Source organism: Strix uralensis, chromosome 14 (assembly GCF_047716275.1).
Source record: "Strix uralensis isolate ZFMK-TIS-50842 chromosome 14, bStrUra1, whole genome shotgun sequence".
NCBI lineage: Eukaryota > Metazoa > Chordata > Aves > Strigiformes > Strigidae > Strix > Strix uralensis.
This window is the reverse complement of record NC_133985.1, coordinates 7,383,360-7,398,170: the sequence shown is the minus strand read 5'-3', so window position 1 is coordinate 7,398,170 and position 14,811 is coordinate 7,383,360. Positions and strand designations below refer to the sequence as shown.

General features: G+C 39.2%; 1 protein-coding gene across 4 annotated transcripts in view; it reads left to right on the top strand.

Annotated features, from left to right (window-relative positions):
* TENM2 (teneurin transmembrane protein 2) overlaps positions 1–12,810 on the top strand; it is a 741,247-nt gene extending 728,437 nt beyond the window's left edge. For all 4 annotated transcript variants that reach the window (XM_074883298.1, XM_074883301.1, XM_074883300.1 and 1 more), the window contains 4 exons: positions 3,836–4,132; positions 5,023–6,637; positions 9,632–9,762; positions 10,926–12,810. In XM_074883298.1, coding sequence (XP_074739399.1) covers positions 3,836–4,132; positions 5,023–6,637; positions 9,632–9,762; positions 10,926–11,687 — 2,805 coding nt within the window. In that variant the 3' untranslated portion in view covers positions 11,688–12,810. The remainder of the gene's footprint in view (positions 1–3,835; positions 4,133–5,022; positions 6,638–9,631; positions 9,763–10,925) is intronic.
* Positions 12,811–14,811: the final 2,001 nt, after the last annotated feature.

Genomic DNA, 14,811 nt, shown 5'->3' with positions numbered 1-14,811 from the left:
CGGATGTTAAATTTTGGTATTTTCCTATTGCTTAATATCTAATTCACAGTGCTGCATTAGCAAGTCTTTCCTTATTCTCACAAATGCTCAGAATGCACCCATTGGGGAGAGGGGGAAGGTTAGACAAAAAATGGAATGAGATTAGCAGCTAATCCTTAATGACTAAATTTCATGGCTGTGTAATTGATTTTTGATGTGTTGACCTGCAGAAGTTGATTATAAGTAGAAAATAGATCAGCTCTGCATTTTGACTAGGTGTTCAAAATAAAAATAAATAGGACCCCGAAATGAAATTGCTGTAATCCTAACTCTCAATACTAAAAATTTAATAGAGGTACTTGTGGTAATTAGCTGAAGTTAAACACGTCTTAGAGCTGAAACCTTGCCTGAGATGGGTTTTCTTGCATCATGTTTATGCAAATCAAAACACTGCTTTATCTAGCAACACCTCAACATTTAATTGTCTGGTGTTAGTTCCTGTAACAATAATCACATATCCATTTAGCTCTTTTAAATGAAAATCACTATGAGATTATAACAGGTTGAGTGGACTGAAAATGAAATTTGAAAATGAGGGAGAAAGCACAGAATTTATTTGCATCTCATTTATTCTAATTCATCTTTATAAATTGTTTAGTGAATGAAATAGAGCAAGTGTGTGGAAACGTTGAGGGGAGCAGGTGGCAGGCAGGGTAGGCTGCAGCAGCTGGGACAGCTGTGGCACGTCATGGTACAGATGGGGGACACTGCTGCAGGACGGCCGGGGAGACAGCGTGCAGAGCCACCTCCTGAATCCACAGTTCAGAATCGAGTATTACTGAAAAGGATTGTTATTATATGGGATTGCCCTCTTACAAGTAGCTACTGGACCCCACACCCCTTTTCTTCAATACTTAAGGGGCGCTTATAAGAAAGATGGAGGCAGACTTTTTAGTAGGACCTGTTGCAACAGGACAAAGGGCAATGGCTCTTAACTAAAAGAGGGTAGATTCAGACTAGATAGAAGGAAGAAATTTCTTATGATGATGGTGGTGAGGCCCTGGCACAGGTTACCCAGAGAAGCTGTGGCTGCCCCCTCCCTGGAAGGGTTCAAGGTCAGGTTGGACGGGGCTTTGAGCAACCTGGTCTTGTTGAAGATGTCCCTGCTCATTGCGGGGGGGTTGGACGAGATGACCTTTAAAGGTCCCTTCCAACCCAAACTATTCCATGATTCTATGATTCTTCAGGTAGTGCTGCTACCGTGCCCCCCAGCTCTGCTCAGCTGTGCTGTAGGTACATTGCAGCTTGTACGTGTTGGCCTCTGCAAACACACTTGGCCAGACTTCATTAAGCCGAGAAACGAAGACCTGCACTTCACCTTTATGTTACCCCACTTGCTGTCCACTACTATTTTATGCACCACACATTCAGTGTCTTGTGGTAGTTTCAGATAAAGTCTTGATAAGATTCCCTTCTGAAGAGTTTTTGTTACAGTGCAGCATCACATAAGTGATTTTTGTTGCAAGACCTTTACCCAGGACACAAAGGGCTTGTCCCTATGGCCACTTGTTCAGCAGCTGCCAAGGGAAAACCAGATGTGCATGTAGGTAGTGGAACAAAAGAGAAAGAGCTTGTTAGGTAATCTTCAGTCATGATACTTGTAATAGTGTTATTAGTGTTCCCAGGAAGAGTGGGAGTTAGTCATTCTGTTTGGGTTTCTATATAATTAATATGACACTACAATTGCACTCTTTGGTTTTACTTATTTTACAAATGAAAATAAAGTTACTGAATTATCCAAGCAGGTGCTTCTTTATTCTCCAAGTGATGTTTGTGTGTGTGCATAGTTCTTCACTGTGTAATCATTAAAAAACCCCTAATACTTTAGTTTTCTATGGCAAAAAAACTAATAAACTTTATAATGTTTTTGAGAAAAGGGAGGGTACCTGGAGTCAGACTTTCCTATGTGCAGATTACAGTTACTGTAACAGAGGGAGGAATCCACAGAAATCCCAACTGCTTTATGAAGCTTCAGAAATTTAAAAAAAAAAAAACAACAAAAACAACAACAACAAACCAAACAAAAACCAACCAAACAAGCAAAACCTCAAAAGCTAAAATTCAGTTTGTAATCTTTCTGAAATACTTTTTTCTTTTTAGAAAATCTGTCTGTCCTTAAGAAATTAGGATCTTTCAGTCATACACTAAACCTTTAATGTTATAGCTAAATGTTTTTCAGGAGTGAAAGCTCTCTTCTACTTCACCCAGAGCTCTGTGAAGAAAAGGGTTTTGATATGTCTCTGACATCAGGATTGATCCTACACTTACAAAACTAGAGTACCCAGTTGAGATAGTACCAATGTGGAGTTTGGCTTCCCTGGCTTTGTTTCCATTACAGTGGGAGAGCAGAATATTATTTATTTTGCGAAGGTGTTTTAAAAAAACTATCCTATCTTTTCTTTGAATTACAGGAGAAGTGATTGCTGGGATAACCTTTGGGAAAACCTACAGAAAAGAGCTTTTTCTAATAATTGCCCACTGAGGAAATGCAAACTGTTAAAGAGCTAAATTTTATTAATGGAAAAAATTAGGATAATGAGCGATAATTTGAAATAATTATTTCTTTACAAACACAAAATTATATTAATTTTAAATTTGCTTTCTGTATAACTGAATTCCTACAGAGTTGGTTGGGATGGGAATTGGATTTACCCCCGCCAGTGAAAATATCTCAGAATAACTTTTATGTTCTTGAGAAAGGCTCAGGGTTAATTTACATATTGTTTGATGTGCAGTTTAATTTTGGATAAGAGAAAACATTGCTTAATCAAAGTTACTGTAAAATATAAGCTGAAGAACAAATTCCCAGAAACTGATGAATACTTTTTAAGTAGTCATTGCTCTCAAATTATATCTAATTTAAAGACTTCTACTTTATTAATGATGCATCTACAATTAAATTACTTGAGAATTTTTATCAGATTACAGCATTAGCCTGAATTCTGTGGCTTAGCCTCCAGTGAATATATTTACGTATCTCTCATTATAGCACTCTCACTAGAAGCCTCTCCATTTGGCATTCTTATGCTTCTTTGTTTCTGTTTGACTCTTTTATTAAAAAAAAAAAAAGAAATCTGGGACTGAAACACTTCATGCTGTACTTTGATTTGAGAATTGCAACTGAAAAAAATGGGAAAAAAAAAAATTAACCTAATTATTTAGCACTTTTGTTTCTCAAAACTACAAGTCCATGTTTCCCAGCCCGTATGATCAGGATTTTTAATCAGAAGAAATGAAACCCATCCCAAGTGATCAGGTTGCTGTGGGATCTATTGAATATTTGGAAAGTAAATGAAGAAAACATTAAATGAATGAATTCATAAGCAGGGTGTTGCAGCTACAGAACCTAGGTGGCTAAACCTCAATGAAAACAAAAAATTATAATTTCTTCTATTGTTCTGGGAGTCGTAGGGAAAAAGGCTAAGAACTACTGATGGCAGAAGTAGAAAAATTACTTCAATGCAAAATAATTCGTTTCTCTTCTAAGTGCTAACACTGCACTTTAAGACCTAGGCTTGCAGTACTTCTGTCTGTTCCAACAAGGGAAGCCTTTCTCCATAAGATTACAGTTCCCATGTTGCAGGGAGATGGGAAATATCCCAGTAAAACACTCAAAGTTACATATTTGAATATACCAAGAAGTAGAAAGCAAAATCCAGTTAATCGGAAGGCATCCTACACTTTTCAAAACTGTGAGGAGATGGAGTTCTGCGTTGTGCATGCTGTTTTCACACTGAAAATCCACAGAGGCATAGTGCCCACTGCTCACTGAATGCAGTCTTCTTTCATTCAATAGGTGCATGGAAGGAATTTACTGTCTATTGATTACGACCGGAACATACGCACAGAAAAAATCTATGATGATCACCGGAAATTTACACTGAGGATAATTTATGATCAGCTAGGACGGCCTTTCCTTTGGCTACCTAGCAGTGGCCTGGCTGCTGTCAATGTGTCTTATTTCTTCAACGGGCGCCTGGCTGGGCTTCAGCGCGGTGCCATGAGTGAAAGAACAGATATCGATAAGCAAGGCAGGATCATATCGCGCATGTTTGCTGATGGGAAAGTTTGGAGCTACACCTATCTAGAAAAAGTAGGTGATGTTGTTTTACCTTCTGACATTAGCTACAAAGAGACAAAGTGCTATTCAGCTTCATCTGTACATACACACACACAAAAATTATCTAAAACTCCATGTATTCCAGCTGTTAAGAATCCCTTTGTACCTGGTCTCAAAATTCCTTATTTTTCAATTAGTAAACTGAGTTTGGCTGGTTGTTAGTGGGAAATACTTTGTTCATGGTTTGTGTCTCTTGATTTTTTCCTGAAAGTGGTTAGGCTGCCATATAATGGCATAAACTAATACAATGAACTGCGCTTAATTCAGACCAAGAATGCATGACTAAACCTGACAAAGGGTTCAGGTAGAAACAGGTAATTAATCTCTAATCATTATTTATTAAATGAAAATATGGTAATGCATTTTTACTTAGCCCAATTAAGACACTTCAATCATAAAAGTGTCTCAAATACTTCAAAATTGCATATTATTTTCCCTTTCCCTTCTTTGAATCTGTTGTTTTAAGCAAACCAGAAGTGATGTTCTCTGATTAGTTCCTCACATATTTCACAGTAATAGTTGTGAACTACAACTGCTAGTGGAAAGATGAATCAAGTCATTTATGCATCCCTCAGAAAAAAAAACAAAAAAACCCCCAGTCCTACTAAAGGGAGGGTAGCTAATGGGTTGTTAACCTACACTTTCTCTGGAGTGTCAGCATATTGATTTCCAAGTAGCAGATCCTCTCATCTGGCAATCTGACAATGTTCCTGGGCAGCTTTGTGCCCCTAACTAATGTATCTAATTCTCTTTTTATTCACTTAACATTAGTGCCTCTTCAGTAAACTTTTCTTTTCTTTAATGCCCTCTCAGAGGTCACATGCTGAAAGGTAGTAACTGTGTATTAATGTTTTCCCCTACAGTCAATGGTACTACTTCTTCAGAGTCAACGACAGTACATCTTCGAGTATGACTCTTCAGACCGACTTCATGCTGTTACCATGCCTAGTGTTGCTCGGCACAGCATGTCCACTCACACCTCTGTTGGCTACATTAGAAATATTTATAATCCTCCTGAAAGCAATGCATCAGTGATTTTTGATTACAGTGATGATGGGAGGATTTTGAAAACGTCATTTTTAGGTACTGGCCGACAAGTGTTCTATAAGTATGGAAAGCTATCCAAATTATCTGAAATTGTTTATGACAGCACTGCGGTTACTTTTGGGTATGATGAAACTACAGGTGTCCTAAAAATGGTGAACTTGCAAAGTGGAGGATTTTCTTGCACAATCCGCTATCGTAAAATTGGTCCTCTTGTTGACAAACAAATCTACAGGTTCTCTGAAGAAGGTATGGTCAATGCAAGGTTCGATTATACATATCATGATAATAGCTTTCGAATCGCAAGTATCAAACCCATAATAAGTGAGACGCCTCTTCCAGTTGATCTTTACCGTTATGATGAGATTTCTGGCAAGGTAGAGCATTTTGGCAAATTTGGAGTTATTTATTATGATATAAATCAAATCATTACTACAGCAGTTATGACACTGAGTAAGCACTTTGACACGCATGGACGCATTAAAGAAGTTCAATATGAAATGTTCAGATCCCTGATGTACTGGATGACTGTACAGTATGACAGCATGGGAAGGGTAACTAAAAGAGAACTGAAACTTGGTCCATATGCCAACACAACCAAGTATACCTATGATTATGATGGAGATGGGCAACTGCAAAGCGTAGCAGTAAATGATAGGCCAACCTGGCGTTACAGTTACGATCTGAATGGAAACCTCCATCTCTTGAATCCTGGAAACAGTGTCCGATTGATGCCTCTGCGCTATGACCTACGAGACAGGATTACGCGCTTAGGTGACATACCATACAAAATTGATGATGATGGATTCCTGTGTCAGCGAGGCTCAGATGTATTTGAGTACAACTCCAAAGGACTCTTAACAAGAGCTTACAACAAAGCAAATGGGTGGAGTGTTCAGTACCGTTATGATGGACTCGGCCGAAGGGCTTCCTGTAAAACTAACCTGGGGCATCATCTACAGTACTTTTATGCTGATCTTCACAATCCCACAAGGGTAACTCATGTCTACAATCATTCCAATTCAGAAATTACCTCTTTGTACTATGATTTGCAAGGCCACCTCTTTGCAATGGAGAGTAGCAGCGGGGAAGAATATTATGTTGCCTCTGATAACACAGGCACTCCATTAGCTGTGTTCAGCATCAATGGCCTCATGATCAAACAGCTTCAGTACACAGCATATGGGGAGATTTATTATGACTCTAACCCTGATTTCCAGCTGGTTATTGGGTTCCATGGAGGGCTGTATGATCCTTTAACCAAACTCGTCCATTTTACCCAAAGGGACTATGATGTCCTGGCTGGACGCTGGACATCTCCTGATTACACCATGTGGAAAAACGTTGGTAAAGAACCCGCTCCTTTCAATCTGTACATGTTCAAGAGTAACAACCCTCTCAGCAATGAACTGGATCTAAAGAATTATGTAACAGGTGAGACTTTATTACGTTTCTTACAAATAACACCACAGATTGGAAGCTGATTTGGGAAGGAAACCAGACTTCTCCTTACTAACCATTTGCTGAATCCTCCTGTCAAGGTTGGGCCATTTTCCTTTTTGTGCTATGAAAAGAGCTGGCTAGTCCTGATTTTTTCATACTGTTCCTCCCCGAATGAAGGGCACTAAATGAGAAGCCACAATGAATTATGGAGGTGAAAAAAAAATAATAATTTGCCTAAATATTCAATTTCAGCACAGCCACGGTGCTCTTCCTATTGAACTAGTACTGTATGAAGATGTGTTGATTCTAATTTTATACAAAGAAAAGTGAAGTCACCTACAAGAATCAGTGGCAGGTTAGTCGCAGAATCCGGAATCAGAACTGCTCAGCATCTTTCCCTTCAGGGCTACTTTGAAAATTAACTGCTGCCTGAGCCCACAGGCACATTATGAATTAGCACCAAGAATGGATTTAATTAAACCTCTTTTTCCTATTTAACTTTAATATGCAAACAGTCTTTAGTCTTTAAAACACAAATCTTGATATTTTTTAAATTTATTTCCTCCTGAAAGATTAAGAAATTTTATGGAATGTGTAGAGCTGAGAAAGAGAAACAATAAAGTAGTTTTGATCGCATATGTTAGAATTGGGTAAAACTTAAAACCTCTTCTTAATTAGTGATAATTTTTCACTTAGTAAGATCACATAGTGCTTGAACTAGCTGCTGGCAATTTCTAAAAAGAAAGGTAATTAATGTCTTCAGGGAAAGCTTTTTTGAGAACTGAATATGCAGTACACAATAATTAGAGCAGTGATATCATATTTTTAAAGGAGCTATCTTAATTTTAGCAGTAATTTGAATTTCAAGAAAAGTGTGCATTTCCTTCAAAGAAAATCATCGCAAGGTTCATTAGTACATTGGGACCTAAACGTATTCATAACACACTCTAGGTTCTACTGTAGCTACTCTGAAATTTGAAAATAGTGCTATTTGTATCTGATGGTGTGAAAATATTGGTGACTAAAATTAGCTTGTGATCAAATTCTGTTGTCCTAAATTCAACAAAATTCCTATTTTCATCCACCACTGTTTGAATTAGATTTTTCAGTGTCATCTTAGGATATTTTGCTATGTTTTGAAATTGCATTTGTTTAATCTATCCGTCCACTGGATGAAACCTAGGAAGATATATTGCATTTTGGTATAACACACAGTTTGTAGTCTGTAGAAATATTTCATTGGTAATTAAAATATTTGTTGCTGTATGGACTAAACAGATTATCTTGCACAAGAAGTGATTATGGTGGCACCTTATTTGTCATAGTTAAAAAAAAAACAAAAAAAAAAAAACAAAAACAGAAAACAAAAAAACCCTTCCCCACCCCAATCCATTCTTACCGTTAACCCCTGATACTGCTTTATTCACAGGTTTTGCTGAAAAGGTATTCCTCTAGCAAGCACAGTGCTGCAAAGCACATTAGCTCAGCAAAATAATAACTACTTTGGATATAGGTCCTCCTCTTTTTTTGTGGAATTAGGGCAACTGAAGTGAATTGTTCAGGAGATCCCATTATACCATAAAATAAATTGAAGCCTTAAAAAGGAGCAGTAACCCTGTGCTGTCCAAAGATAGAGGAAAATATGGTAGGCACTGCGTGATCTTTGTAGATGCAGTATATTCCACTACTTATTTTAGTGTCAGAATGGCTAAGAAAAGAAGACTTTTGCTGTCAAATATCCACAACCAAGAAGTATTACACTTTTTATGATGTAACATTACCTCTGCTAAAAATTTTGGGAAAACAGTCTTTGCAGCAGCAGGCTGGTGCTGTGCTGTGGCTGAGCATGTCCCAGAGGTCTGTCTGTGCCGGCGGGGCTCTGCAGGCACCTTGCGTGCTCATGGGCAGCAAGCAGAGCCCGCTCTGCACCTACCTGCTGCTGACTCCATGCTTGGAGGGGTCAAAATTCAGCCCACGAGAGTGCCTTGCCACAGTTATGTCTCGTTTCAAACAGGAGTTCGGCTCACATGGAGAGTGGCAATAGCAGCATCAGGAGTCATTGTAGGCTAGCGAGGAGAGAAGGCCGCTGGAAAAGACAGGAGAGATTTTTAAATAAAAATAGTCACGAATATAGGCCCAAACCAAATGAGCAGCTCCCACACTGCTTCTTATCCCCATGACAGCCAGAAAAGAGAAGCAGAAAACGGAAATGTAAAACGAGGTCATGGGCTTTTTTTTGGTTAAAAAAAAACCTAAAATATATCAGCAGGTCTTAATACCTGCTGAGTGAGAATTACTGCTATTAATTTAGTTACTTAGCTTTTTCAGCTAGATATGAAGACAGAGTTTTACTGGTCAAACCCAGAGCTGGAACTTCCCGAAGCTCACCCCAGAGCTGAGCTGTAACCCTCCCATGCAGCTCCTACTTGTCCATACAGGGCCTGAAGGGATGGGGACGATAGTCATGGCATCTAAATTTAGATATCTGAGTTACAAGTCTAGTTTCCCACTGCATTTAATGGAGCCTCCTGAGACCTGATGACAGCTAATAGAAGTAGGACATAGAAGAGAAGCCATGTATTTTCCCGGAGGACTTTGCAGATGTTTTTAGGAATACTAACCTAATAAAACATCATTTTACAATACAGTTTAGAGGTTACAGTAGCAATGTCAGAAGGTGTCAGAGATGGAACAAGTATTGGATACAGTAAAATGTTTGGATAATCCATGTGCTGTAATGGAAAAAGAATGAAAGAGGTGATATATCCCTGATGAACTATTTAGGGTAGATTTAAAGCAACATTTCCTGTGCCTGTTCACGGTAGATTACTACAATTCTGTAAAGTGCCATGCTGTAACATAAATTATGAGTTCCCCTGCTACTTGAAATTAAAGAGGTCAAGGATGGATCTCCTAAATTTTTTGATTTTTTGTATTTATTACACACATTTATTTCTCACTTGTGTCCTTACTTTTGATTTTTAGATGTCAAAAGCTGGTTGGTGATGTTTGGATTTCAGCTTAGCAACATTATTCCTGGTTTCCCTAGAGCAAAAATGTACTTTGTGTCACCGCCATACGAGTTGTCTGAGAGTCAAGCATGTGAAAATGGACAGGTAGGCAGAAATATGAAGTTATTTTTCTTGATAAATTTTCCCCACTCTATGAATAGAACTGCTGGCTCTTCTGTAGTTACAGCAGAAGGCCAAGTATTTATTTCAGTGTAAAATGAAGTGAGTATAGCTAGATTTTATACTAATGAACATATGCCTTTCTTGCCAGCCTTCGTTGTTATCATAATTACAGTGTCATTAGTTTGTCTTTTATTGAGTTCTTCCTTGATTAACAAGTTGTAACTCGATTAACTTGATTAGCAATGACAAAAGGAGACTTTGTCAGGGTAATTTGTCATCTGTTGTACCTTTGGTAAAACCATCCTAATAACATACGTGTTGCAATAAACTTCAGTTGGTACTTGCTGTACTGCTAAGAAATGGTTCTACTTCTCACCCTGTAATAGGATTTCTCATCATTTTTTGTCTGATGCTTTTCATAGTCAGAGGCTTTGGTTTGCTACTCCAGTTACTACAGTTCACTTCAGTTACAGCGTTCATTCCATTTAATAAACTCAAAAAGAGTACTAGGCCAATTCCAAACTTAGTCTTTGCTAGGCTTACTTTACATTTGTGGTAATACAACAGAAATGATCATATAAACCTAAACATACAGCTTTCACAGACTTCTAAGTCATTTGAGAGTCTAAATCTCCTCTTCAGGAATTGCTTTGGTATTCTGGAGCCCAAATTTCATCTATTTTCAAGAAGGCTTACATTCCTGAGCATTTTAGTCATATATAGTGGTTGAAATCTCTGGGCAAAAGTGTACAGAAGTTAAGTGCCATCTTCTAATAGATTCTCTTTGTTTTGAGCTCTGATTAAAATTGTGCTAGGCTTGGGTTTTTCTTATTCTTGTAATGGACTTTATATAATTTGCCAAAACTGAGATTTGTGGTACTTACATGCTACAAAGGGTGATTAATGAGAAATATTTTATTTGGTATTACTGATAGCAAAATAATTTGCCAAATGAGTATTTACTTGATTCTGAATGGGATATGTATATGGATGGGTAACAGGATGGTCTTCCCATAGCGTAGAATTTTTCACTGCATGGCTTTCCTTTAAAAAAGCAAAGCAAAGATTAGTATCAGTCTCTGAAATGAGTATTTTCAGATCTATGTCTTCTTTGCCATTTTTTTGTTTTGTTTTGCTTTCTCCAGCTAATTACAGGAGTTCAGCAGACGACAGAAAGACACAACCAAGCTTTCATGGCTCTTGAGGGACAGGTCATATCTAAAAGATTACATGCCAATATTAGAGAAAAAGCAGGTCACTGGTTCGCAACAACCACTCCTATCATTGGGAAAGGAATCATGTTTGCTGTGAAGGAAGGCCGTGTAACCACTGGCATTTCCAGCATAGCCACAGACGATAGCAGAAAGATTGCCTCTGTCCTTAACAGTGCTCACTACCTGGAAAAAATGCACTACAGCATCGAGGGGAAGGATACCCACTACTTTGTCAAGATAGGCTCGGCTGACAGCGACCTTGTCACCCTCGCAATGACCAGCGGGCGGAAGGTCCTGGACAGCGGAGTCAATGTCACTGTCTCCCAGCCCACTCTCCTTGTCAACGGGAGGACTCGAAGGTTTACGAATATTGAGTTTCAGTATTCCACCCTGCTGATCAACATCCGCTACGGACTGACCCCTGAGACGCTGGACGAGGAAAAGGCGAGAGTGTTAGAGCAGGCTCGGCAGCGAGCCCTGGGATCAGCCTGGGCCAAAGAGCAGCAGAAGGCACGGGATGGCCGAGAGGGCAGCCGCGTATGGACAGACGGAGAGAAGCAGCAGCTTCTGAACACGGGAAGGGTTCAAGGTTACGAGGGATATTATGTCCTGCCCGTGGAGCAGTACCCAGAGCTAGCAGACAGTAGCAGCAACATTCAGTTTTTAAGACAGAATGAAATGGGAAAGAGGTAACAAATTAACCTGCTGTCATCCTTTGCTGGATGAATCAGTAGTCATAACTGTTATCTCCTCTCCTAAGGAGATGAAGACCTAAATGGGGGCACTAGGCTGAGCTACTCTGGGATAGTAAGTGGCAAAAAAGCTCATATTTTTTGAGTTAAATGCTACTGTTCAAGTGATTAAAAACCACATCCTGAAGTGGACTAAAGCCAGACTGAAAACTAACCATACAAATTAAAAAGTACCCCTGAAATATTACCCACTTGTTCTGGGTCTAAAGAAAAACAAAAAGAAGGCCTCGTATTGTATTACCTCACTCCATTCACACGTGAGCAAACTAAGAAATCCAAGTGGGCCACTTTCACTAACCAGCTGATGAAACACAGATGATTCAGACTGCTTGTTTGATAAATATCCAAGAGGTTTTCATTTAAAGCAAAATACAGGTGCATTTAAAACATGACTTTGGGGTGATTTGTGTGTAGCAACTGGAGGACAATGAGAATGCAAGTGAGAGCGCACTGGAAATAGTAAAGAAAAATATATTTAAAAGTAACAAAACCACACTTGCACTCTGACCCTCCACTTGTCTGGCCTGAAGCTTAACTTATTCAAAGAGGGCAGAGTGTAAAGTTACATTCAAAATGGTGGCTATAAATCACTACAAATAAATTTCATACTCTGTTTGTCTTTGAAGATTTCCATTGTGGACAGTATAACACAGTTACAGGGTGTAGTCTGTTTAGATTCAGTAGTTTGTTGGTATCAGTTCCAGTAGAGCTGTGGGCATTGTGTTACACTATTGCAAATGGGCACCACGTCAGATCACCCTGTACATACATCAGCCAGAAGGCACAATCACTGTTTCAGATTTAAAAATTATTAGTGTGTTTGTTTGGTCGAGAAACTGAGACAATCACATTACAGTCACCACAAAAAAAAAAAAGAAAAAAAAAAGTCTAATAAGAACTTTGGTACAAGAACTTTTTTGTAATATACATGTATGAATTGTTCATTGAGTTTTTATATTAATTTTAATTTGCTGCTAAGCAAAGACTAGAGACAGGCAAAGATAATTTATGGCAAAGTGTTTAAATTGTTTATACATAAATAAAGTCTCTAAAACTCCTGTGAATTACTTGTCTTCCATTGTGAAATCTTTTAAAAATGAAAAAATGTTAGTGTCTCACTGTTACCTAATGCACACAGCATCCTGTACGTTGAAATGAGTTGCTGTTGTACTGTGGATTCTACAGAGGGCTGGTCCTTTGATCTGTGGGTAAGCAAAGTCCTACATACACATCACCCAAAACTCTGTTCAGGACACAGGAGAAAATTGGTAAATGCTTCCGAAATTCCCTCTCTGCCGCTCACAACTAGCAACCCTCAAACTGCCGTGTTTCAATCCTGGAATTAGTTTAACTGCACTAAAGTAACCTCCAAACAGTTTGAAAGTGCAGTAACATAGTATTAAATAGAACATGGAAGGGCATGCTGTGAGCCAGAAAGTCTCTGTGAAATCTGTCTTCTTTGGGAGATTGCTTATTTCTACCACATTTAAAAACTGGAGGTAAGATCAAAGACCTTCTCCTACACAAACAGTCACTCCTGATGATGTTAAAAGGGAACCATCTATCAACCAGAGCCCTGCTGCTTTTATCTCATTTAAGTATGTAGCTAGGGAGCTCTACTTAATTTTGAGAACAGTTTTGCTTTTGGGGTTGCAAATGAGGTTTTTAATGATTCATGATATTGACAGATATGCTCGAGTTGATTATGGGCATTAATTCACTCCAGGTCATGCTTAAAGCAGAACAGTTCGGTGGCTGTGTTGTATAACACCTATAGAACTCAGAAAGTACATCTAATTTTTGCTGTGCAAGCAAAAGCCATCCCGTTCTGACCGCAGCGTTACACCCATGCGCTTGCCCTGTGCAGCGCACGCACTGGAACCCTGAGCCTCTGCAGGATGAGTCTGGGTACGGTTTCGGATGACGTCCTGTATGTCCATCGCTGCAGGTGTTTTTCTGTGCGGGTGGACTTGAAGTGCTGCTATGTTATCAGACTGTTCTTTTTACAAGTGAGATCTCTTAAGTATTGTTACTTTTTTTTAATGGAGGCATAAAACATGAAATCACAAGGTGAAGACTCTTTTTATTATCACAGTTTTTCTGGATTACCCTTGCCCTGTACTGGGAACTGCTTAGGTCATTTTTTGGAATGGAATATTTCTTGCAGTTGAGAGGGTTGAAACGAGAACCTGTTGCACAGTCCCCAGTGTCCTTTATTCTGTTACCATTCTCCTAGAGCTGACACTCTTCAGAATTAGAGATTCTGCTACTTCAAAGCGAAACTTGGTTAAACTAAAAGTGCAGCACCCTTATTAATTAATATAGGAAGAGATGTAACAGATTTGCCAGGGATTCACTCCCTACCCACCTCCTTTGCAAATAACATATACATCATCAGGATGTTCTTAAACACAGCTTCTGAAAGTGGTCCAGTCATGCTTGCTAAATACTCACCAGAGACCCTTTATCCAGGGCCGTCTATGGTTTCCAAAGCCTGTGTGCAACTTAGCACAGGTCCTGTGGAGGGCCCCAGCAATACACTTGAGCTCTTAGATCCAGCTAACTGTTGTGCTGGACCCAACCAAGATCATTCCCAACCTTACCTCTTGGCTCTGCCACTACGCTTTCTTTGTGTTTCCATGCAGACTCCCCGCTGTTTTAACAGTGTACCTGTGTGGGCAAACTCTCCCTGCCTGTCCTTTTGGCAAGTAAACCATAGTATGTCCAGTTACTTGGAAAACCCTTGTGTGGTGCACCAAAGAGACTGGAAGAATTACTGTATTTTGTCATTATGTCAAAGAGCTAGATGCTCTCATGTCTGGAAAAAAGAGCTGACTGTTAGAGGCCATACTAAACAGCTTTCAACTTGATGAACGGGGGAGATGACTGATGTGGCCATGGCCAACCACTTATTGCCTCCTCTCCTGTGGTCCCATCTGTTTCCCCTTTTTCTTGAGGTATCTTTTCCTCCCTTTTCCTTTCTACAACCCTCCCTTTCCTCAATCCCCTCAAATTGGTATCTCCTGTTCCTCTCAAAGCTCTTGCTTTTCCTCTCTCCTCCTTGC